Source organism: Aptenodytes forsteri, unplaced genomic scaffold (assembly GCF_000699145.1).
Source record: "Aptenodytes forsteri isolate BGI_AS27 unplaced genomic scaffold, ASM69914v1 Scaffold252, whole genome shotgun sequence".
NCBI lineage: Eukaryota > Metazoa > Chordata > Aves > Sphenisciformes > Spheniscidae > Aptenodytes > Aptenodytes forsteri.
Genome location: NW_008794281.1, coordinates 1,303,664 through 1,325,954, shown reverse-complemented (window position 1 = coordinate 1,325,954; position 22,291 = coordinate 1,303,664). Strand labels below are relative to the sequence as shown.

Sequence of the window (22,291 nt, the reverse complement as noted above, 5' to 3'; positions counted from 1 at the left end):
AAAGATTTTGGGGGTGAGAGGAACAATAACTGTGCCAGGCTCATCAAGCTGCATAGTGTTAAACCCAGAGCCGGTGAGGTTTTTGTTTCACGTGAGCAATATTTGTTGTGTATCTATTTAGAACATCTAGTGATGTGGCAAGGGCAGCCATGCTCCTTTTAATAATAACAAGAGCAAAAAGAAAAAAAAAAAAAAAGCCGGCCGGCCAGCAAAACAAAGCGGTGAACGTTTGGGATCCCAGAAAATCATCAGTTGGGGTCTTCTGTACAAACGGCAGGTCCTAGCGCAGAGCCCGCAGCGGGGTTTTCGCAGCACGGCTCGTCACATACGATGGGAAAACGGAAGGGACCCGCACACCGCCGCCGCCTCTGAACTGCAGTACAGTCCGGGGCAAGGCTGCCGGGGCTGGGACGGCCTTGTGGGCTAGGAACGTGGTTTTCTTTTTTGTAAAGCGACAAAATTAAAACCAAAAAGGTGCGATACAGCTTCTCAGCTGGCCGAGGATTTTCTCTCCTTTCCTTCTAAAACTTCATTGACTTTTAAGACCTTTTTCACACAGATTCGGCCCTTTTCCCTTTCACGCTATTTAGCACACTTAGTGTAAAGCTGGCTAGGGATACTATTTTTTTTTTTTAGCAAATGAAAAAAAAAAACCAAATAAACCACCTCCACACCGTGTCCTTCCCAATGCCCCAAGCCCACATATCTGGCAATATTTTCTTAGGTATTTTCCAAGTCAGGGCTTGATCCTGCATAGTTAAATTTAACAGGAATTTTTCGGTGCTTTTTTACAGTGCTGTAACTTTATCAACTCCAATACATCCATTTCTGATTTACAGCGGCGTGAGATGAATGAGGTCCTTAGTTGTTAGCACCCTGACATCAGCCCAGGAGTAAGGTCTGAGCTGTATATTCCATGCCTACGCTGCTAGGTGTGACCCGACTATACACTTCAAAAAAAAAAAAAAAAAAAAAGATTTTGCAGCTGTACAATTACGTCTCTATGGTAACAAGACATACTAGTCATACCCTTGCTATAAAACCCTCAAATAGTTCATGCACAGGATTTTCCTTTCTCCTAAATGACGGAACCGCCCCAAGAACAGTTCCCCCTGAGGCAACGTCTATGAGCTCGGGGCAAGGAGCTATCGGCAACGCCACAGTGGAAGTCAAAGAGTCAGAACTGAAGGGACAAACCTCCTCCTCTTCAAACCCAGTCAGGTCCCACCTGTAGTTGAGACGCATCTGTTTTCTCTTCCAGTGTTCCATAAAGGTGGCAGCTGAAACAACAGTTTAACAATTATTTCGACGTTACCAAAAAAAAAAAGAATCGTGTCAGCCTCTGGGATTTGTCTTAGGAGGCACGCTGGCTGTGCTGTACATCTGCAGGTTCTCGTCTCCAAAAGGTCTCAGCAGGTGCAATATCGTATCGTATACCGGGTCAGGTTAACTTCATTTTTGTTATTCTTTTATTCAACAGCCACGTCTATCTGGGAAATACTGATGTGCTAGGAGCCAACCTTTTTATCTAGGTAAGCTAAAAGAAAGGGCATTTGTTACATCCACAGCTTCATGTAGAAAAATGCCTACAATTTTTTAAGGGGTGTAAGAAAGTCAGACACCCAAACTTATTTAAATATTTGTATGCGTGACTAATGATATTGTTGGTCTTCATTTGCATATAATTCCATCCATAAGTCCAAACAAACCTGTGTTTTATCTGCGCAAAATATGAATGATTTAACTAGCCTTGTACTGATGGGATAGTTATTCCCTCAAAGTTATCAAGATAAAGCATTTTTATACTGTTACAATTACATCCATCTAGTGGTCGTAATAGCGTGGTTAGCTCTAATCATCACACCCAAACCCAAATACTCATGCCAGTGTCAAAGCTGCAGGTGGGCAGGCTGTTAAAGAGGAAGCCTTTAAGGGCTTTTATCATTAGAAACACTGCCATTTGCTTTTTGATGGAGAAGACTTCCAGAAAAGAAACCTCGTTAAAGCAATTCTTGACTCCCAACGAATGACCCCGGTTTATATCCGTCTACCTGCCTCTGAGACCGAGCAAGTTCTCAGAGGACACATGTAGATGCTGGGAATACACCAGTGCTGTATAATACATAAGTGATTATGAAAGAGGCAAGTCTACCAAGTCTACCAAGAAATGGTGTTCCCCGGGGAGTTTCCCCGCAGCGAGTATTAACAGATGTGCTCAGCAACATTCGTATCCAGAAAAGATATGGATATGGATACGCTGCTCGGAGGCAGCGAGAGGGTAAGAAAGTTGAATAGAGAGGAAAGGACACCCTCATGACTGGAACCAGGCTAGGGTCATGACATTCATTCGCCTTCCAAGCGAAACCCTCACGTGCAAAACTTACAACTGAGCCCCTTCACAAGCCGTAGGCTTCCTGTAAATCGGGGTGGCCATAGCTGTATCTTAAGAGGGTCTGTGTCACGGTCCTGGAATTGCCTCCCCACTCCCCGCCACCGGCAGTTCTTGCGCTGGGGTCTGCAGCTTCCACGTAGAGCAAGAAAGACGGAAAACGAACGAGACGTCGTTTCGTAGTGCTACTAGAAATCCTCCCGCGGCACTGACTTACAACAATGCAAAATGAAAAGACTCTGTCTGAAACGCAGCCAGCTCACTTCAAAAGCCCTCGGCGAACGTGTCAGGTAGCCATGCACCGCCACTTTGCCAAGCATACCTGCATTTTCGTACTTCATCTGGGCCCATAAGCGTAAGTGGAGCTTAAGAATTCCCAAAGGTTACTGTCCAGATGATCTTATCTGGGTTCTCTGACATTTTTAATGCCATTTAATACCAAACAGCACTGGGCCACGGTCCATGTCTAATGCTGAACTTCTGACCGGGGCCCAGCTCAGTGCTACAGCTGTTTTAATGCTCGTGTGAGTGGAGTTCTCCAGGGTGTTACAATACCACCACGATACAAAGAAAGCCTGGCCAAATGTTTGCTCACAATAATACCCCTGAACTTGGGCTAATTTTCTTGCTATGCTAAGGATGCCCTGGGTCACCTGAGCAGGTTATTTGGGTCTGCCTCAACTCTTCGACTGTACATGAACCTAATAAAACTTCTCATTACATGCAGAGGTGCTCACAAATGGCACTGGAGACTATATGCGTGCCTACATTTAGAGACGGCCAATTTTTGTCGATACTATTTGCTTAACAAACAAAGTGCCCATTTAATTTTTTAAAAACTTGTTTTGACAAATCCTTTAGAAATGAAATTTGCAAGAATGCAAATTCAAAACTATGTGGAAAAGTTCTGATTTTCCCCATTCAAAAAGACCTTTTTGAAACACCATTTATTTTATATGCTATGGTACCACAATAAAATTTTATGTTGACTCTGAAGAACTAGAGGAATTTCACATCCCGCTCCAAAACTATCTCAGATATTAAGCCTGATTTTGTACAGAGCACAGAAACTGGCTTCTGCCAATCTGCCTTACTTTGCCCAAGAATGTAAAAAAGACGGATGGAGGGACCCGCAGTTGTTTGCTAAGGAAAGGGAGGCAAACAGCGTTACTTTTTGGACACCAGAGCGTTATGTGCCGAGATCCATGTGGGGTTCACAATAATGGTAAACGAGGGAGACCGAAATCGATACTTGACTCTCCACGTGAGAGAATCAGACTATTTAAAGTCTCTGACACTGCATCCTGCCTTGGGGTATATCACATTTCTCCCTATGTGCTACATGGCAAGATGATGATCTGTAAGATAGTGATCATTCCTCTCTGCTGTGAAGCTGGTCAAGTTCAACCTCCCCATACCACTTCCCAGCTTTCCCTCTGAACCTGCGGCGCTCCCGACTCCCCGTTGTTCCCAAAATCCCTCTGCAGGACTGTCCTTGTCCTTTTCCTTACGGTACTTGATAACGAGCTCTTAGCATTGCATCTAAAACATCGCTATCTCAAATGGAGACCTTGGTCAAAAAGACACTGCTTTAAATTGAATTATGTTGCATTGTCCTAAAATCAGTTCAGATGAATGGTAATGTAGAAACGGTTCCCTGCGTACTAGAACAAATGAAAACTCGGGCTATGTTTTTAGGATTAAATATAATCCAAAACAGGTTATTTGCTAACTCGCAACAAGGCGTGCAGGAAGGGCAAACATCGTCTTGTGCTGCTCTCACTGACGCTGGGAGTATGTGGCTATCAAACTTCAAAGCTGGGGGGATAACGCACATTTCCCTGTTCTCTGTAGCCTCTCTGCGTAGGGCTCCCAGTTACAAACATGGGTTTTGGACCCCATCAGTTCCCGTTTACGTTAACAGGCCCTCTTGGCCCCCAGCCAGGACGACTGGAGGCTCCTCTCCTCCAGCGCCCGCGCCTGGTGCTGGGGTGCCTGAGCAAGGAGGTCCCCATCCCCCCTCCAGCAGGGAGGAGAAAAGCCCTCAATAACCATTCCTGAAGACACTCTCACAAAGATTTCATGAGAGATTCCAAGTTCTGCAGACGTGCCAAGAAAGGTTAAGTGACGTGCTCAGAGTACAAGGGCAGTCAGCACCAGAAAAAATACCTATAATGCCACCGTTCCCACTTCATGGTCTACATGCCTGATGTCTGCCGGCTGATAAACTTAATTGCATCTCGGAGCACACTGAAGAATCAATGTTGGTTTGTCCTGAGACGCTAAAGGCCATTACACTTCCCGGCGGAGCCCTCCCCTCAACCCCAGAGTACATTAATACATTTCTTCTGTAATGTTCTAAAGTGGAAGCTGGCTCTGCAAATACTTTTTTTTTTTTTTTTTTGGCAAGCTGTGCAATCCCGTTAATGAAATTTTGACATACCACGCAGCAGTTTTATGACAGATGCTTAACAATTTCATTTGATATTCATCTTGAGCAACTTTTTGAATTCTAGCCTTCAGTCCAGAATATAAATTTGGGGGTGACAGTTTCATGGGAAAGAAAAAAAAAAAAGAAAGAAAAAAAGAGAAGTTCTTCATATAATTAACTGCCTGGGTATAAATATACTGCTTTATCTCTTCTGTTTCTTCCTGTTGTATTTTAAATAATTAAAAGCTTAACATGAAGGCATATATCTTCTTACCCCAGAGAGCCATGAAGACTGAGAAGAAGACAGTTGCAGGGTTATCAAACAGATGACTTGCGCGAGCAGTCGCACAAGCCGAGCTCATCTTCCAGTAACTGCATGTTCTGTCACATAAGGGACACATGGTGATATTGTTTCTCTGGTCACACATTTCCATGCTGCAACGAAGCAACAAGATACGGAAAAAGCACGGTCAGCATGGCTCCATCTTCCATGCTGCGATGATCTTTTCTCCTCTGCACAGCATCTGTTTCTGGTCTGTAGGACCATCAGATGCTACCCTCACAGTGCTTCCCAGCTCCTGCCCCAGCGAGCAGCTCTGTCCGTAACCTACACCATTGTAGGGGCTGAAATCCTCAGGCAAGGCTGCTGTCTCCCTCCATCCCCAGCCCTACTTCTATTCCAGGGAATAACAGAGAGCATTATGAGAGGCATAAGGCTCTATGCTTTTCACTATAGGATCTTACATTAAAAGAAATAAATTTTAAAAATCATTCTTGTTTTGAAATACTAACTACAGCAACAGATAAAGTACAAGGGAAGTGCTGAGTATCAAGAGGCTGGAGTTCAACCAGTTTAACTTCTCTGCACTCCATCTGTGAAATAGCAACAGTGACACTCCCCTTGACTTTCTTCACTGTTGGAAGCAGTACAAAGCAATCTTAATGAACAAAAAAAATATATCTATTTTTCGATATCCATTATCTGCTTTGTTACTCAGTGCTCATGCCTGTACAAACGATGTAATTTTCGTCTACAGCTGATGATGCGTGTAGGGCAAATAATGCAAAATCATAGGGCTTTAAAAATATTATAATACAAAACTTACTAAAAAATGAAAAACAGTAGGACATCAAGATTTTGTTAATCTGATCACAATTGCTTATTTTAGTCGTGTATATTCTTGATTCATCTTTATGTCACACAATGCCCTCCTCAGCATTTTATGATGGGAAGCACTAAAACCTATCATTAGTATTTTGTTGGTTTGTTTTACCATAATGATCTGAGTTAGAAAAAAACCAAAACCACCTGAGCAACCGGCCAAGAATTATTTTTAGCACATCAATGCAAACTCCACAAGTGACACTAACAATAAATGCTAACGATTTAAAAACGTGCTGCAGCTCCGCTGCCCACTCCCAGCCCTTGGTAGCGCTCCATCGCTTACTGGAAGCAGAAATCGGTGGGACTGCAAGCTCCCCCATCCGTGCGGAGGTGGCTTCGTTTTAAGCACAGCTTCCAAAAGATGAAGCGTGTGGGGCGTGAGGAGGGAGAGCGGTGGGAGCGCGCTGTACTCCGGCAAGCGCCAGTTGGCAAAGAGACCTCGGGAAGCCACGGCCAACACAGACATACTGGGGTGTCGGGCTGCGGGTGGCACAGGGCAAGCCCTAGAAACTGGGAGCCACAGTTTTCAGCTGTGCTCGCCCTAGGTATTAGTGACAAACACTTATAGAGAAAGGTAATGTTTTACTTTGAGTTTCTAGCTGCCTCAAAGAAAAGAATCTGTTTATTTATTTTACCTTGGTATATTCTCATCCACAGTTGCACAGCCATATAGGAAAACGATAATCCCTACAATTGAAGCTGGAATAAGCATTTGTGTATAAACTCCCAGCCAGGCAAAATATAGTCCGATCTTCTCTCCGAAGTATTTTCTGAAATACATTAAAAAAAAGAAAGGAGAGAGAGAAATGTTTCCTATTTCTTAAAATATAACACAGCTAAAATTATGAATCGCAGCTGGATTAAGCATGGAGAAAGTAAGATCTGATGACCTGTGGGTTTTTTTTTTCTCAGAGGACTCTCTTTCTCATGATGCTTGGAGTTAATCCAGAGATACAGGCACCGTGAAAGCAAGTCAGCCCAACTAGTAATTTTTCCCCCCCGTGTTTCTGCTGTGTAAATTGGTATCTTTGGATCTTCTGTGAGCAAATCCTCTTAAAAAACCACCTCATTTTCTTCAGAGAGTCTCAGCTCTCACCACGAGCAAACAAAATTCATTAAAAATATGTCCCCTGCAAGCTTTCACACTAGGTGGGACACATCAGCGTGTTTCCAAACCCACAGAAAACTCCTTTTCCCCCAGTGAACTTTCCATTCTCCGGAGTCCCCTGGGGTGGCACCGAGGACAGCATCCCCGCAGGGACACCCGCGCGAGCATCGCTGTGCACAGCTTCAGCGCTGCCCCGTGGAAACATGACGTTAAGGGCTGAACTCTCACCTCACCAGGTCAATGGGCTGATATTTATAAAAGACTCCGTAGCTCGCCCACTCCTCACACAGGAGCTGTAAAACAGAAAGGCAAAGGCGAAAGCTAAAGCACCGCGTACACGAGCGTTTCCTCCTTCGGTCCCAGCAAACTGCAGAGCTCACGCTGTGGATCTGGTCTCGCCACTTTGTGGTTTCGACCCATAATCTGCCAATACACGCAGTCTGCATTAAGCATTAAAACCAAATTTGATGATTTGGCATGCTATAATAGAGTGATGAATTCTAGTACATTAAAAGGCTCTTTAGCAACGGGACTGATGGATAACTATAGCAGGGATGGGGAGAGTAGTCCTGATTTTATGATCCATAGGAGGTAGCTAGCAGAATGGATGCAAAAGATGAATATGCTTTGAGTTACCAGACAGAAAAAACTAGAATAAATTGGTTTGTTTTCACTATACAAACTAGAATATTCAGCATCCATCAAGAGGTGCTGTGCAGAGGTGCCTCAAAGGCTGCGTTTAAGAGTTTTTCAGCTTTAAACTAAAAGAACACGATTTCCACTCATCCTTTTGGCTAGGATACGGGCCAAGGAAAGCAATTATCCCCATTAGTGATTTATAAAATTGAATCCCTCACAAAAATAGGTTCCTCTGAGACCTTCAACTTATCCTTTACTTCATAAAATATATAAATAGCGCTTCTCAGACCTGATTTTTTTCTTAATTCAGTTCAGCTAACAGAGCGAACAAGAAATCAGTGTGTGTACGAAAAATACTGGAGAAGACGAAGCGTGCTCACTGGCCACCGAGCCATCACCTCCTCTGTGGGACAAGGGGAAGAGAAGCTTGTGAAGTTAGGTCTCCCTTTACTGCTTCTCTCCCTGCTTCAACCCACTGACATGAACTTGGTAGCAGGCTGTTCCTGGACCGGCTACCGATATTTCAAGGAGATGCTTTGATGGTCACTTCTGCTTTCATTAATTTATCTGGCAACAACACCGTCTTCTTCCTTTTTCGTCTTCTACTGCTCTCTCAAATGGAAGAGCACGAACTGATTACTGCCGAGGTATTGCTTTTCATCGAACATTGGGTAAAAAAGAAAAAAAAAGGCAGAAAATTTCAGAGCTCGGTTACACAAACCTCCATCGGTGGGTGAGGGCTGCCCAGCCAGCTCAGCTGTGGAAGAAACTGCAGCGGGGAACCAAGACCTACACCAGTTACTACAGGGAGGGCAACATTATTAATCTCGGTCATAGAAGAACAGACCAAACAGGATGTTACTGCTTAAATCTGTAGGCTATTTTATCATGAGAAACTTGACATATGTCAGCCTCCTACATTTCTCCAGTGAAATGCAGCAAAGCAAGGGCGGGCAGACTGGCAGTCCCGCTGCTGCCCGTACCCATTCCTACTTCTCGCGTTTTATCACGGAGAAGTCATACAGCGAACAGCGTTTCTAGAGCAGTTTTGCCATTCTCTTGCCAAATCATTAACACAAACTTTCCAAGGTGAACTGCTGTACTTCTCATGCAAATGGTTTGAGTCATTAAAAAAAAAAAAAATACAACTGCTTTACTTTTACAGAAATACGACGTCAAAAATATAAGTGGACTGTGGATTTTCTCCTCTGCAACCCAAAATCATTAAACTTTATTAGTTTCCTTACAATAGTAAGAGCAGAAACTGAAACCTAAAGGCAGGCCTTTATTAAACAGCAACATTCTTGCAGATTTTATTTTTATTCTGCTTTAGGTTTCTTTCAACCACATTTTCCAAAAGTTTAAGGCCAGCTGCTATGTCGGGGAAACAATTAACGATTTGGGACACCTCAACATCCATGTGCACTAGCTAAGACCCTTCCTTTTATTATTTTTTTTTACTTCATTTTTACAAGCTAAGTTTGTGCTGGAAATTAGATCCCTTTTCTGTGACCTAAGCTGGTCAGGCATACCAGGAAAATACTAAGCTACGGAGATTTTGCACCAGTGCCATGTTTCAGTTTTGTATGCTACTTCAAACCAAATTTGTGCCTGAAGTACAAATGAATTATCTCATTTATCCTGACATTTATCAGCCTGATATTCAAAGCACAGCTTCAAAGACATGATTAGAGGAGATCAGCACACTAGCCCTAAATATTTACTTCATTTCAAGGCCTCAAATCTTTAATTTTGTTGTTAAAAAAGGCACAAGCCTGGCCTAGCACTGGATTAGATTAAAGCAAGCTTCAAGAAACCAGAAGAGACATGCCAAAACACACCAAAAGATTATTTGAGGGAACTGGAAGTCAAAAGCCAAGGTAAACATTTCCAAACACACAGTGAACTTGTGAAATGAGTGAATGTGTGAGGTTTGAAAAGTTAGTAATAAAGATGATAATCCAGACGCTTTGAGAAGACATGGACTTTCATCCTATTTTTGGTTGAGCAATGTGTTGCTTAAGAATGAAATGACAGGTATGTGGTATTTTTAACACAAATCAGTGGGGGGGGAAATAACAGTCGCTGTCTTTTGATAAACCATTTGCACCTTAAGGCCCAACAGACCTTTAATTTTGGGTACCTATTTTTATATGACCAACCTGAAGGGCTTTAGATCTGCTTTTCCTACGACCTGAATGTCCACAGCATTTCTTTGGACACGCAACAAACTGGAAAGGCAAAATTTCAAGTCTGAAAGCCCAACATATATGGCACCCCAATTTCGTAGCTCCTCCCGAGAGAACTGGTCGTAACCCCTCTGCTTCAGTTTTTGTCTGATACACAGAAAAAAAGCCTATCTTCTTCAGAGAAGTGTGATCGGGAGCATGTAGTAATTGCGCTCTGAATTTAAGAAATCAGCGTTTTTGCAAAGGGTGAAAAATTTGCTTTGTCTTATGAAAAGTATTTCCTTAGAATAATTCCTACTCGTTTTACTATAATGAGCAAATGTCTTTCAGTATACAGACAATAAAAACACAATTTAAACCACAGACTTATGCGAAAAGTGATGCAATGCATCAGTATACATCCACAGGGCAGTTTCTGGCCGAACAGCGCACATTAAAGCTTTGCGGAGAATGTCTAATTTCTGATAAATATTCAATCTTTATCTTTCCCAATAACTTTTATGCTTGTGTTTTCAACTGTCTCCCTTCTCCCCCCCCCCATTCTGATCCTCACACTCCATATCAGCAGCACATTAGTTCAGCAGAGGTTGCAGTGCTGAGACCGGAGCTCGCCAAGGAGCGAAGCAGGATTTATGTCAGATACAGATACGAGAATATGACTGAGCATATTCTCATCACAGCCGGCCTGAAATGACATTATCTGAACTTTAGGCGGAGTTATACGTAAATGCTGTCAATACTCTTACCAACATGGCAAGAAACGTATCATTATCGAGCTTGGTAATTTATACATATACTGCATTCCACATTCGGGCAAATTTAAACACTGGAAAGTACTTCTGTACTTCTACGGCTTGGCATTTAGTGCCTTTTTGCGGTATTTTCTGTGAAATCTTGGCAAACGTCCAGATTCCAACAGGTGACTCTTCAGGCTGGGACTCTTGCGAATATGTTAAACCCCCTTTACAGCAACTTACTTTTCTGTCATTAGGTGCAACGTTTTCACCTTCATAGTCACCCTTTAAAAAAAGAAAATCTGCGTCATTCAGTGAGTCGCGCCCAGAGCTGCTATGCATCTTGCATACCCATGTATCCCACTCACTTAATGCATCAAAAACAGAAAAAGCAATCTGTAAAATAATGCTGTATTTTAGGAGTTCATTTGTCATAGCGCACTTTGTCTTCTGTCGTCAGGCACATTAAGAAAGAGTAATAATGTCTGTCACTGGGGAAAAAGGAATGAATAAGTGATAAAGGCGGCCTAAAAATGTCAAGGGAAAGGATGCGGTATTGCCACGGTATTTGGGGTTCAGCTCAGTCCACTTGAAAGAGAAGAGACCAGCCAAGAGAGCTGATCCCTATCCAGACTCTCCAAACACTCAGGGCTGATTAGATTTGAGGTTTTAATTTGGAGCTATTTTTAAATACGATAAAGGAGTAAACTAAGACAATAAATAACTTATATACAAGACTATCAGTAGCTGTCTAAAGACGCGAGACAAGCTCATGCAGAGAAGTTTATTTAACCTTTCTGGATTTCTAAGCGATATCGCTGTAGTTTAAGAGTGCCTGACGTTTATGATAAACATCAGGCAAATAAAGAGGCTGTTCTGGTCTCGGTTACACCGAGATAAAACACTCGCAGTCCCATGTAAAACCAGTGCGAGTTGAGCGGAGCAGAAAACTAGGAAGACACACTTCATCTTCACATCCCACACTGGGAAAACGGCACCAGGCTCGACAGCCCTTGTGTGCTCACACAGCCAGTACATCGTGAGCAGCACGACTGCCACGTCCCCTTGACATCTGTCAAGCCTTTCTGTAAGGGTCTAGCCAAGAGCGTCTGTTTGTCAGTTCTAGTCGTACCTTGAACGTCTAAGTGAAAAATGTCATCAGCATCCAACTGCTGTGCACCTCTGGCAGGATGGGGATCCCCAGCTCGGGTATGAGTGCCACCAAAATTCCCTGCCTCTCTCTAATCCTCTCGATGAACACTATAGTTGAACACACTCTTGACATCTTACTGAACTGCTCAAAAGCAGATTTCATCAGTAAGGTGGTCTGCGGTCACATCCAGTCCTGTGAAATATGTCACTTCAAATTCTTGCTTATGGTTTTTCCTCCAGCGGCAACCAATCGCACGGACACACAGCCACTGACATCTCCGTACTTGCAAGGGGAACGCCAGGGAGATGTGGATGAGGGAACTAGCCACTTGGTGCCCCAGGAATAAATATGTTTCCTAGCACTGATGCCAGGGACCTCGGGAGCAGAAGGTCAGAAAGTAACAGAAGCGTTTTGTTTGCTAAGCAACCAAAACAACTCTTCTAGCGTTACGTTCAAACGTCACTTGTGATCATCAACGGTAGAACAGAGGTGGGGAATTCATTAAAAGTGAGCAGAGTGCTGGAAACGACCTGCAGAAGTTACTGCAATCGCGATACAAGTGAGCAGGAAGTCAGGATCCGAACACTGGTGTTTGGGATGATGCCATTAATACGTAACACATTAAGGATTTCTTGGTGTCAGATAGTAGACGTGTAAAATATATTCCAAGATCACTTACATCATGCAAAGGATATGCAGCACTGTAAACTCCATTGGCAAGCAGACTGGTGATCCCTTGAAAAATAAAGACATGGTAGTTATTTACAATTTCGAGGTTAGACAGTCTCACTTTATCATCCTTCCTGGAGATTTCCCTCAAAATAACAGTCATTTGGTCAGATAATGATTTTTCTGCCATCTCATTCCTTTCCATGTAGTTTCATTTTTAATCATATAGGTTATTAAACATGACTCATTTTATGAAATGGAAAACTGCAGAGAGCAAGAGGAAGTCATATATATTTGAGAATCAAGAATTAGAAGCCAATGACTTGAAATTAGTCATTAAAATAAATTACATTTTCTGAAAAGTCAGTTTGATTTAAGGGCAAGCCTGCAGATTTGAAAGTGTGTAGCAGAAGGCTCGATCACAAGAAGAATATGGCTGGAATTGATGGCATACGGGAACACGCATACGCACGCATCATCCACACAAAGTTTTGAATTTAGATTTCAGATTGATTAGAGAAATTGTAGGGAAAGCCTTTGCGAAGACCTTGGCGTAATACTTACCATATTTACCACATTTTCGTCTTTTATTTAAAAGGGTAGTTTCCTTCTTTCTTCCCTCTCCTTTCCCTGTTTACACATCCGTTTATTAGTGACATGCATGAGGCTGAAAGCAATTAATGCTTCATCTATATAATGTATGCGGCATAAGGGACTTTGAGGAGTCCTGCCTTCCCAGGTGTGGTATCGCTCCTTAACTTGGGGCCAGAGTACGGGAGGCGAGGGTGGTGGGGAGGAGTTAACGTGTAAGTTCGGAGGAGCACAACGGTGAGGGGCTCTTCGACACTGCAGCTCGCTGCACCATTCCCAGAGGTCACTCGGCTGGACCTGGACCTTTGAGGGCTGTAGCACATTACTTCTCTAATGTTCTTGCTGCAGCTGCTGGCATTAATATAGCTACTTCCAGTTATGGAGTATCACCCACGCCCGAAGGTGTCGTGTTATCCCCGAAGACACATTTGGGGATTCAACGAACCAGTCCTGGGTGCTGAATCACAGCTAAGTCAAGTACTTGTCTTTGTGCAAGGCTAAGCTGATTAATGCCAATAGGCTAAGCTAAAGCCAATTAAAAACAATTTAAAAAAAATCTGGCCACTGGCATCGTGGAGAATTTAAAAGGACTCGGAGAAAGAAAAATGATGTGCTACAGTGTGCTCCATGTTGCCCATCATTTCATTGCTAAGAAAAGAGTGTGGGACCAGATTTGAAGGAACAGCGACCAGGAAACAGATCACTGTAGGTTCACCGAGACATTTTTGATTGTTCTTGAAATGAGACTTTTTCAAGTTCATTAACATTTTTGAGATACTAATCACCGGCTGGAGGAACTGCTCCAGGAGTGCTCAGTATCCTGCAGTATCATTAATTTTCAAAGTTCTAGTTAAGATTACACAGTACTATGAATTGTCTGCAAATGTTTCCACACTTCTGGCAGAAACAACTAGTGAGCAGATAAATTATTTTTCTAGGGCTGTGCGACCGACCGAAGAGCTACATAATACCCTTCTGCATATCAGTATTTAACAAGGAAGGCAGATTCACATTTTTGCAAATTTGCAAAATAAATAACAAAGACTGCAGTGTTCACTGGGCGGCCGCCTTTTTCCTGCTGGGCAAAAATGTTGCAGCATTATCTGTGTTTGCTCAAATCTGTTCGCAACCTTTGCTGGGTTGTAACCCAGCATTCCAGTGCTGGAACACAAAGGACCCGATTGAGTTACGCTGAGTATACCCACGGACAGGCTGGCCTAATGACATTTTTATTAGGTATACTGCGTGACCTTGCCAGTCTGAGGTAGAAGAACGATCCAGGAATCCTAACACTTTACTTTCCTTTAGCCTCTGCCCTATTCAACTAATCTCTAATGTGTTTCCCATTTCTGGACCGAAAAAAAAAAAAGACAGGGAAAAAAATAAATCAAGTGAGTAACCAACTCCAAGGCAAGAATTCAAACTGAGCTGTATGACCTTCCCCTTTCAAGAGTGCAAACATGTAATTTCCAATGAAAATGATCCAGCACCAGACTCGAAAAGGGTCCTGAAAGTCACAGATTAATTTGGATTTCCCATGCTGCAGGGAAACAGTACTTCTGTTTATACTGGCTGAACACCAAAATTTAGTGTATATAAGGACTTAACAATTGTACATTGTATGCTGTTACTTCAACAGAAAAGTCAAAGCATGGAAATCATTTCTGGCATAATTATTCTTCTATTATTTGAGGTATTTCTAAGCAGCTGATGGGTCAATATTGAACAGAACTACCTGTAATTCAAGTTCCCATTGTTTTATTTAACTGCTTGTAGGCAAATAAATGCTATAACAGATTCCAACAGTTATCAAACATTTTCTCCCATGTTCATGCACTTTTCTCATACAAATTTGTTTCTGGTGGTTGTTTGTTAAGAAGCTTGGATATGAGGGAATTCAGCCTTCCACCTTATATAATGCCGTTTACCATTAACTATTTGTTAACTTTGGTCCCACAGTCAAGTATAAACCTATATATCGCGATACGTATAAAATAAAGTATATAACAGCTGAACAGGAAAAGCTGCCAACAAATCTTTAAGGTGACCTCATTTGCAATTCATGTTTACCTGAATTATGAATTTAGTTCTTAGAGCACAAGCCCTAAGGCTGAAATCCTAAAACTACTGACCGCGGCAGTACAAACTTCACACCCACTGACTTGCAACAACTGATTTGAGGGCTAAGAGATGGGCCAGCTTTCAGTGCGCGCCTTAGTCCTTGGCCGTTCCACCGCGTTAATGTCAGTTCCACTTAGGACAGCGTTTCAGGTGGTCATCAGTTAAGACCATTTCACTCAAGTCATTGAAAAGCCATCCCACGATACAAATGTGAGGTTACTACTTAAAAGGAATGGGCCAATCCATAGACTTTCGCGGCAGTTATTGAAATTCATCGTAATACCCTCATCCGCTTCAGTGAGTGTAAAACTGAACCAACGCAGAGCACGTATTACCCACTGGTTTATATCACATCCAGTCCTGCTGCAAAGGACCTAACTAACATCTGCAGGGGCTATATGCTCACTTACCATTTAATTTAGAGTCGAACCTATAAAGTCACATTTGAAAAAATTCCAAACAGCTACATTAATTAAATTAAATTTCCAAATAAAACAATTATATCCACATACATCAAATTAGAGAGCAGGGGAAAAACCTGAACTCCACAGCCAGTTACAACTTGCAATTACTTTCAATACCTGAAAACGATATCGATCTTAAAGCTAAATAAAGTTCCTTACCCATGCTATATTTTGCTTTGGTACATGTCGTTCTTTTCAATATTTCATAAACCTATAGAATTAAAATAAAAGAAAGGAAAGGGTTACTTCAGATACCGCCAGTGAAAAGCACAATCTTTTTTGTGTACAGCTCAAATATTGGCAAAACCAAGATGAAGTCATCATTCTTTAATAAAAGTCATGGTATTCAGGAGAGCAGGGCTTAAAGATTTCCATGCCGAGTTACCCGTACAAGAGAGAGAGGCTTAACTAAATAGCCAGCTACGAAGACAATTGATCCGGGGAAAGAGGGTTACATTTAACCACTCGCACAACAGAAACGCTATTTTTGCTCATGTTAGACATCGATCAAAGATCGGAAGCCCTCTTCTGCCCGGACTAGGTGGTGTGCTGGGCCAGCTCTTCCCTCGCCACCGACAGTGCAAGCCGGCTTCACCCCACAGACTTCAGCAGAGCTTCAGGCTCGTAACGTGTACGCAGCACGCAGCCGTTTATCAGAAACTGGACTAACCAACACAGGCTGACCTTAACATTTCTGAGCTTGCGTGACCTCAGTAGCAAAACTGATGTATTTATTTTACGATTTATTGCATTTATTGTCAAATAACCTTTGCACATCTCACCACGCCGCCCGAGCAGTCAAGCTTTCGCCCCGCGCCGCTCCCATGCAGCGATGCTTTTAGGCAAGGCAAGCAGTCGGCTGGCGCGAGGCTGGCGGGGGAGCGGGCAGCAGAGGAAAACCACGGGCAAAAGCACCTGCTGCCCATTGCCTGGCCTGTCTGGGGAGTCGTGAACCGGTTCCCTGGGGATGCTCGCTAATCCGTGTGCTAACTCAGCTGCCGCTTGCCCAATTCACAGAGGGAAGTGAGCGAGGGCATAGGAGGCAAGCCCCGCAGCTCATCTGCCTGTTGTTGTCTTCTAACTCCAGTGAGTTAAAGGGCTGTCGCAGACAGATTTCCAGTTATATAATGTTTTGGGGTTTTTTAAATAAGTAAAAGGTCTTTGGCTTAGTTTCTATTAATCAAAGATTCACAGGGAGTGACTAGATTCCTGTTCATTTTGCAGTAGGCGGAAGAGTAAATATTTGCACTGTGGTTTAAAAATACATATGAGAAAGGCAGGAGAGAACTTTAAGAAACAAGAATACAAAGAGAAATGCACTCAGGATAAAATGATGCTGAGAAACATTCAGTATGTCTTTTATTATCAGGTGATTTACAGGGATTTCAAAGCAAGCAACATACTACCAGCATTATTGTTATATGCCCAGTGTTCCTTGATGGTTTAAAAAACCTCCATCCCTCCTCTTCCTCCCAGCCTCTGCTATGAGCTCCTTTTGTCTCAGTCCATTTTTCAGTTAGTCTTGCTCACCCTCTTGTCCTATGGTGCCATTTTGTCTTGCTACCTTTCTCAGACAGCTTGTCGTCATGAATTTTAACTCTTCATTTGCTCCCTTAAGTTTCTTGTACTTACAAGTTTTTTTACTATATATCTAGACATATAAAAGAAAGTCTACAAACAAAAGCTATGCTTTTTTCCACTCTCAAATGAAATGTTTTATCGCAAATAAACCAATTCAGTGTTTGTCGTCGTCTTTTCCATTTCTGTGCTGCTGCCTCTGCTTTCCCTGGTCAAACTCACCTAGCCCTGATAACCTGCGCTCACATCAAATCAGCGCACTTCAGGCTACAGGGGAACTACATCATGGGGTCCGCACACTGGAATTTCAAAGCAGGAAAGAGAAGTTGGGTATCTTACACCCCTTATCACCGTAGCAATAAGACAGCTATAATTGTGATATAAGCTCTTTTTGAAACCACTTAGCATCCAAAAGGCTGATGTTAAATATAAGATAAAAGCACGCTCACAGTCACATTCCAACGCACCGATTAGCAGCAGTGGAATGGGGCAAAGAGTCCACGTTATGCTTTGAAAAGTGTTGCAGCAAGTGCTGCTTGGCATGGTCCCTTCCAACTGCCCTGGATGTCATGTGAGCTGTCCTTTCAATTCCCCCCACAGTGGCTATAAAGGAGGCTACACCTTCTCCCCCACTCTATTTTATGTTCTGTAAGTCACACGGAAGCACTCAAATGCAGTTTGTGATATCGTATTCCTGTATTAGGCTTCATTTCTGTAAGGGAACTGCAGAAGTTTAATTACTGCAGAAGTTTAAAAGTCCCATGCTAGCACTGAAGGAGTAGAGAGACCCTCCAACACGAAGGCAGGAACGGCTCAGCCCAGTCCCAGTGCTGCGTACATGTACATCACACTTGCTAGCGTAACAGAGGTGAACAGATGCATAAACAATCAGAACAAGATGCAATTTTCTGCCCTTGTTGCATTTGCTTCACGTAAACTTTAACGTTAAATAAAAATCATAAACAATATTAAACGATGTTAAATAAAAATCATAAGCCTCAACACTTTTAACACCATTCTAGAGAATTGCCCCCCAAACCTATAAATAATATTCCCCGTAAAGACGTGGCTGTTTCATTGGAATTTGACTTGGGAGATTTCCCAGCATTTTATAAAAAGAGCCACGTAGAGTTACAAAAAGGTAAACGAGTCACAGGGGTGCTGGCAGAACCAGCGGTAGAATCTAAATCTATTCCTTTCTGGTGATATGTCTACTAAGAAACTATGTCTCAGATTAACTGTGAACTAGAAAGAAGATCAAAATCATTTTCCAAAAGGCAGCAACCTGTTAGCAGCAAAGAGTGTTCATTACATAAGCTAAGCTGGAAATGCTTTATTTATAAGTTCAGTAACTGATGTCACAGGCGATCCCTGGCATTTGGTTAAGAAAGGCAAACTTGCAACAGGCATTGCACTAAAGCTGGCAAAGGGGCTATTAACACCATGACTAAGGCACTATCCACCATAAATTATGTATATACAGTACTTACTATAGTGCTTCTCGTTTTGCTGTCAAAGAAGGAATCTCTGTCAGACAAATCAAATCTGTTAAAAGATTAGAAGGAAGCCCATTAGGTTAAAAAAAAAGCCAGTAATTTCCTGCTCTTGTTGACCCCTTCAATATTTTCATTTCTCCTGGGGATCTCTCATAGCTAACAAAGAATAGCTTGTAGAAACCTCGTTAAAAAGAAAGTCCATCCCAACTCTCATATTTTAAAGAGGCCGCTTATACGTTTCACTGGTTTTACATACTTATAGGTTTTTCTGCACGAAAGAGACTGTTGATGCTCTTTTAAGTCAAATTCCCGACCACTGCTGGCCTTGAATTTCTCCTAATGACCTTTACATTTTGTCTGTACCTTAAATGCCGTGAGGCCACTCTTGCCTCCCTTGTTCAGCAGACACACAGGCGGTCTCGCAGAAAAAAGCCACCACTGCAAACAGCGTAAGGCACATCCACGCCTAAGCTAAGGAGCATCTTTTGGGCTTTCTCTGAGCCACCAGGCTCCTTTGCTGTAGGAAACATCCTACACGCAAATACATATACAAATACATTTCCTGCAAGTCCAAGAACATGTCAAATGTCACATACGTTGACTGGCCCAACTAACATACACAACTCCATCAGTGTTCTGCATCCCTTGATTAAAAACTAAAAACCCTGTATGTACAGTGAAGAAATCCTGCCCTCGGACTGTTATTTGTTCCAGCTGGCACATACATAAACACAGCCTTCAAAGCTTCTCCTCTGGGATGCTGGCCAAGGAAAAGCAGCAGCAAAGCAATCCAGGGCAGTCGAAACTTTGGCTGGGCCCCACCTTATCATTTTTTCCTACACCCACGTTTACAGCTATTCTTACCGATCTGAAATCGATGGCAAAGCTACCACGGACTTCATAGCATTTCCAAAGTCAAGGCCTGGTTGGCAGTACGTGTGTGAGCTGCCCACACCAGATGAACGAAATTATTCTGAAATTTATCAACCCGCATCTCTGGCTACCGATTTTACTGAGCGTTTTATTTCACATGGAAAAGAGACTATTGTAAACCACATTATAAATCTTGTTTGGCAGTCTAACAGTTGATGTGTATAGTTATATAGATACGTGTTATAGACCACAACAGCAGCACAGAGCTTTCACAGGGGGGCTCTACAAAGCCTCATTCCTCAACAGCGAGCCAAAAAAGAAAAAAAAAAAAAGTAAATTTACTGCAAAATGGAAATATCCTTTACAGTAACCACTAACAAAGTGTTGGCGTTCATTTTCCCTTTCACCTTTTGGTGCCTCAGCTGCTATCAGGAAGGCTGGAACCTGTTGACGTGGACATTTACAGAAAGCTTTCACTTACAGGTGCTGTTTCTCTCTGGAGAAGGGGTAGGAGAGGCGCTTCACCGTCTGAGGTTTGTGTTCTGCTACTTTTGGCTGGATGGGCTCTGTTATTTTTTGAATTACAGAGTTAATCTTTTTCAGAAGTCCATGGGTCTGATTGATCTGATACATCTGAGTGGGCAAAGAGAAAAACAGTAAAACTGTATTGCTTTCTGGTTATCCATAAGAGAGAGTGAACTGTAATGAATAAACCATCAATTGAATAAATACATCAGAACAAATTATCGAGGAGTATAGCTTACCTTCTTGAAAACATTCAGAAACACATAGATGGATGGGAAAGTCAAACCAAGGCAAGCAGAGGAAGCCTACTGCTCTTCCTCTGAGCCAAAGCATGGCCCGTGTTTGGTTCCAAATAATCAGGCCGGGGTGTTCAGCGGAGATGTACTTGGCACTGGCTCCCGAGACACCCGCTCCTCTGGCATTTACTATTTTCTTGGTGCAATGGGACAAAGAAATGAAGGAGCTACGGAGCCCCTGTGCAAAACAACAGAAGTGGTCTCCTCTCCCAGGGGGCTCTCCTGAGAATATTCTGCAGGTTTCAGGAGCTTCCCCTCTTCCATATAAAGGAACCAAAATATCTTGAATCGCCTATTGCAGTTCTGTAGCACTAAATGCAGGAACTGTGTTAGCAGGTCACAAAAGAGGATTACAGGCTTCCCTCTCTGAGCCACAGAAACTATGTGCGGTTCCAGGGCAGGGCTCCCACCGCAGGAAGATGCTCGGCTGGAAATACGGCTTTAGGGGTCTGAGGGTGTTCTCAGGCACATCGCTTCTCCCGGGCAATGCCTGCAGGCTTAGGTGGCCTCTTCAACACAAAAGAAAACCCCACAAAATGCCCAACCTAACTTTTCTTTTACGGCAAAGCAGCTTTAACCGCAGGATCACAACAGACTTCTTTTATCTAATTGTGCTTCTGATTAAGAATTGGTGCTAAGTGAGGCAATAATGGGGATTAATATGAAATCCAAACCAAAGGTGTGGTAATAAATGACGCTGGGCTTTGAGACTGTCTCTTGCTCCATTATAGACTTCCCTCTGCAGTCTGGGACATGCACTTAGTATGTGTTTAAATATTAATCCATCTCTAAGCTGTGCTCACTGAACAGGTAGCTATCTATCACAGATGATTTAGAATTGATAAAAATATACTGCCATTTCTTTAATGATATTTAAAATATTCTGAAAGGTAATTTATTTTGTAGAAGAGTAGTCCCAACTCCTGCAAATATGACTAACGATGTATATGAAGAGTCACTAAACCCAGCAAGACTACTGCACACAAACTGTTACTCTTACATTCATTTTCAGCAGTCTAGCGTTTCGGGTGAGAAAAAACCTCCAAAATGCACACCTAAATTTCATCATCAATTGCAACCTCTTCTTTTAAAACACGCTGAGAGGATGAGGCATTGTATGAAATCACTCGCATCATGTACAGACAGCGGTAGCGGCTGGGAATTCTTGATTTCCATTCCTCCTTCCAGTTATTCTTTCTGCTGTCCCAAGCAAGCAAGTTTGTGACTCTCATTTTCTGTACAGATTGGTTAACTATTTTAAAAATGCTTGTGGGAAGAAAAGTCCACATTTGTAAGGTGCTCAGAGACGAACATATGTTTAAACTATGCCTTCCAGAGGAAAAAAAGAAAATCAGGACTCACCTTTTTTGTGGGCATCTTGAGCTTAAGAAATTCTGCCTCTCGACACAATACGTGCCACGGTGCGTGTATTTTTACAAATCCAACCCCATGGATTTTAGTCTTAAAAAAAAAGCAAGAGAAAAGGTTACTCATGAGAGGAAATCAAGTATTTTTCCCCTTGAGTTTCATACATATTTAAGGAACAGTCTATTACCGCCAACATGCTAAATCTCATTTGAGACAGCTAGATTCCAACAACAGGACAATCACTGAACACCTCTCCGTGCTGAGCTGCTATAAAATGTGACTCAAAAATGCTATTGTCTTCCAGAACAATTACCGCAAGGTTAAACAGATAAAAATTGTTTGGGAAATAAAAGCTAATGACTACGGACACAAATACAGACTGAGACAGTGAAATTTGAGGCACAGGCATCCAGCCAAATGGTATGATTTTGTGAGTGCGTTGTAATTAACGGAGCTGAGAGAGTCCCTGCTGCCTCCTAAGAGCTGCTCAGTATCTCAAAGG

At 42.5% G+C, this 22,291-nt stretch overlaps 1 protein-coding gene across 1 annotated transcript in view; it reads right to left on the bottom strand.

The window, feature by feature from the left end:
* The window catches only part of ANO1 (anoctamin 1), a 49,611-nt gene that overhangs the window by 21,313 nt on the left and 6,007 nt on the right, over window positions 1–22,291 (bottom strand). Inside the window, exons 3-12 of the mRNA XM_009286511.2 lie at window positions 21,784–21,882; window positions 20,082–20,233; window positions 18,722–18,776; window positions 15,813–15,864; window positions 12,488–12,543; window positions 10,899–10,940; window positions 7,322–7,386; window positions 6,621–6,755; window positions 5,095–5,255; window positions 1,198–1,280 (exon numbers count right to left, since the gene is read on the bottom strand). Of these exons, the coding sequence (XP_009284786.1) occupies window positions 1,198–1,280; window positions 5,095–5,255; window positions 6,621–6,755; window positions 7,322–7,386; window positions 10,899–10,940; window positions 12,488–12,543; window positions 15,813–15,864; window positions 18,722–18,776; window positions 20,082–20,233; window positions 21,784–21,882 (900 nt within the window). The remainder of the gene's footprint in view (window positions 1–1,197; window positions 1,281–5,094; window positions 5,256–6,620; window positions 6,756–7,321; window positions 7,387–10,898; window positions 10,941–12,487; window positions 12,544–15,812; window positions 15,865–18,721; window positions 18,777–20,081; window positions 20,234–21,783; window positions 21,883–22,291) is intronic.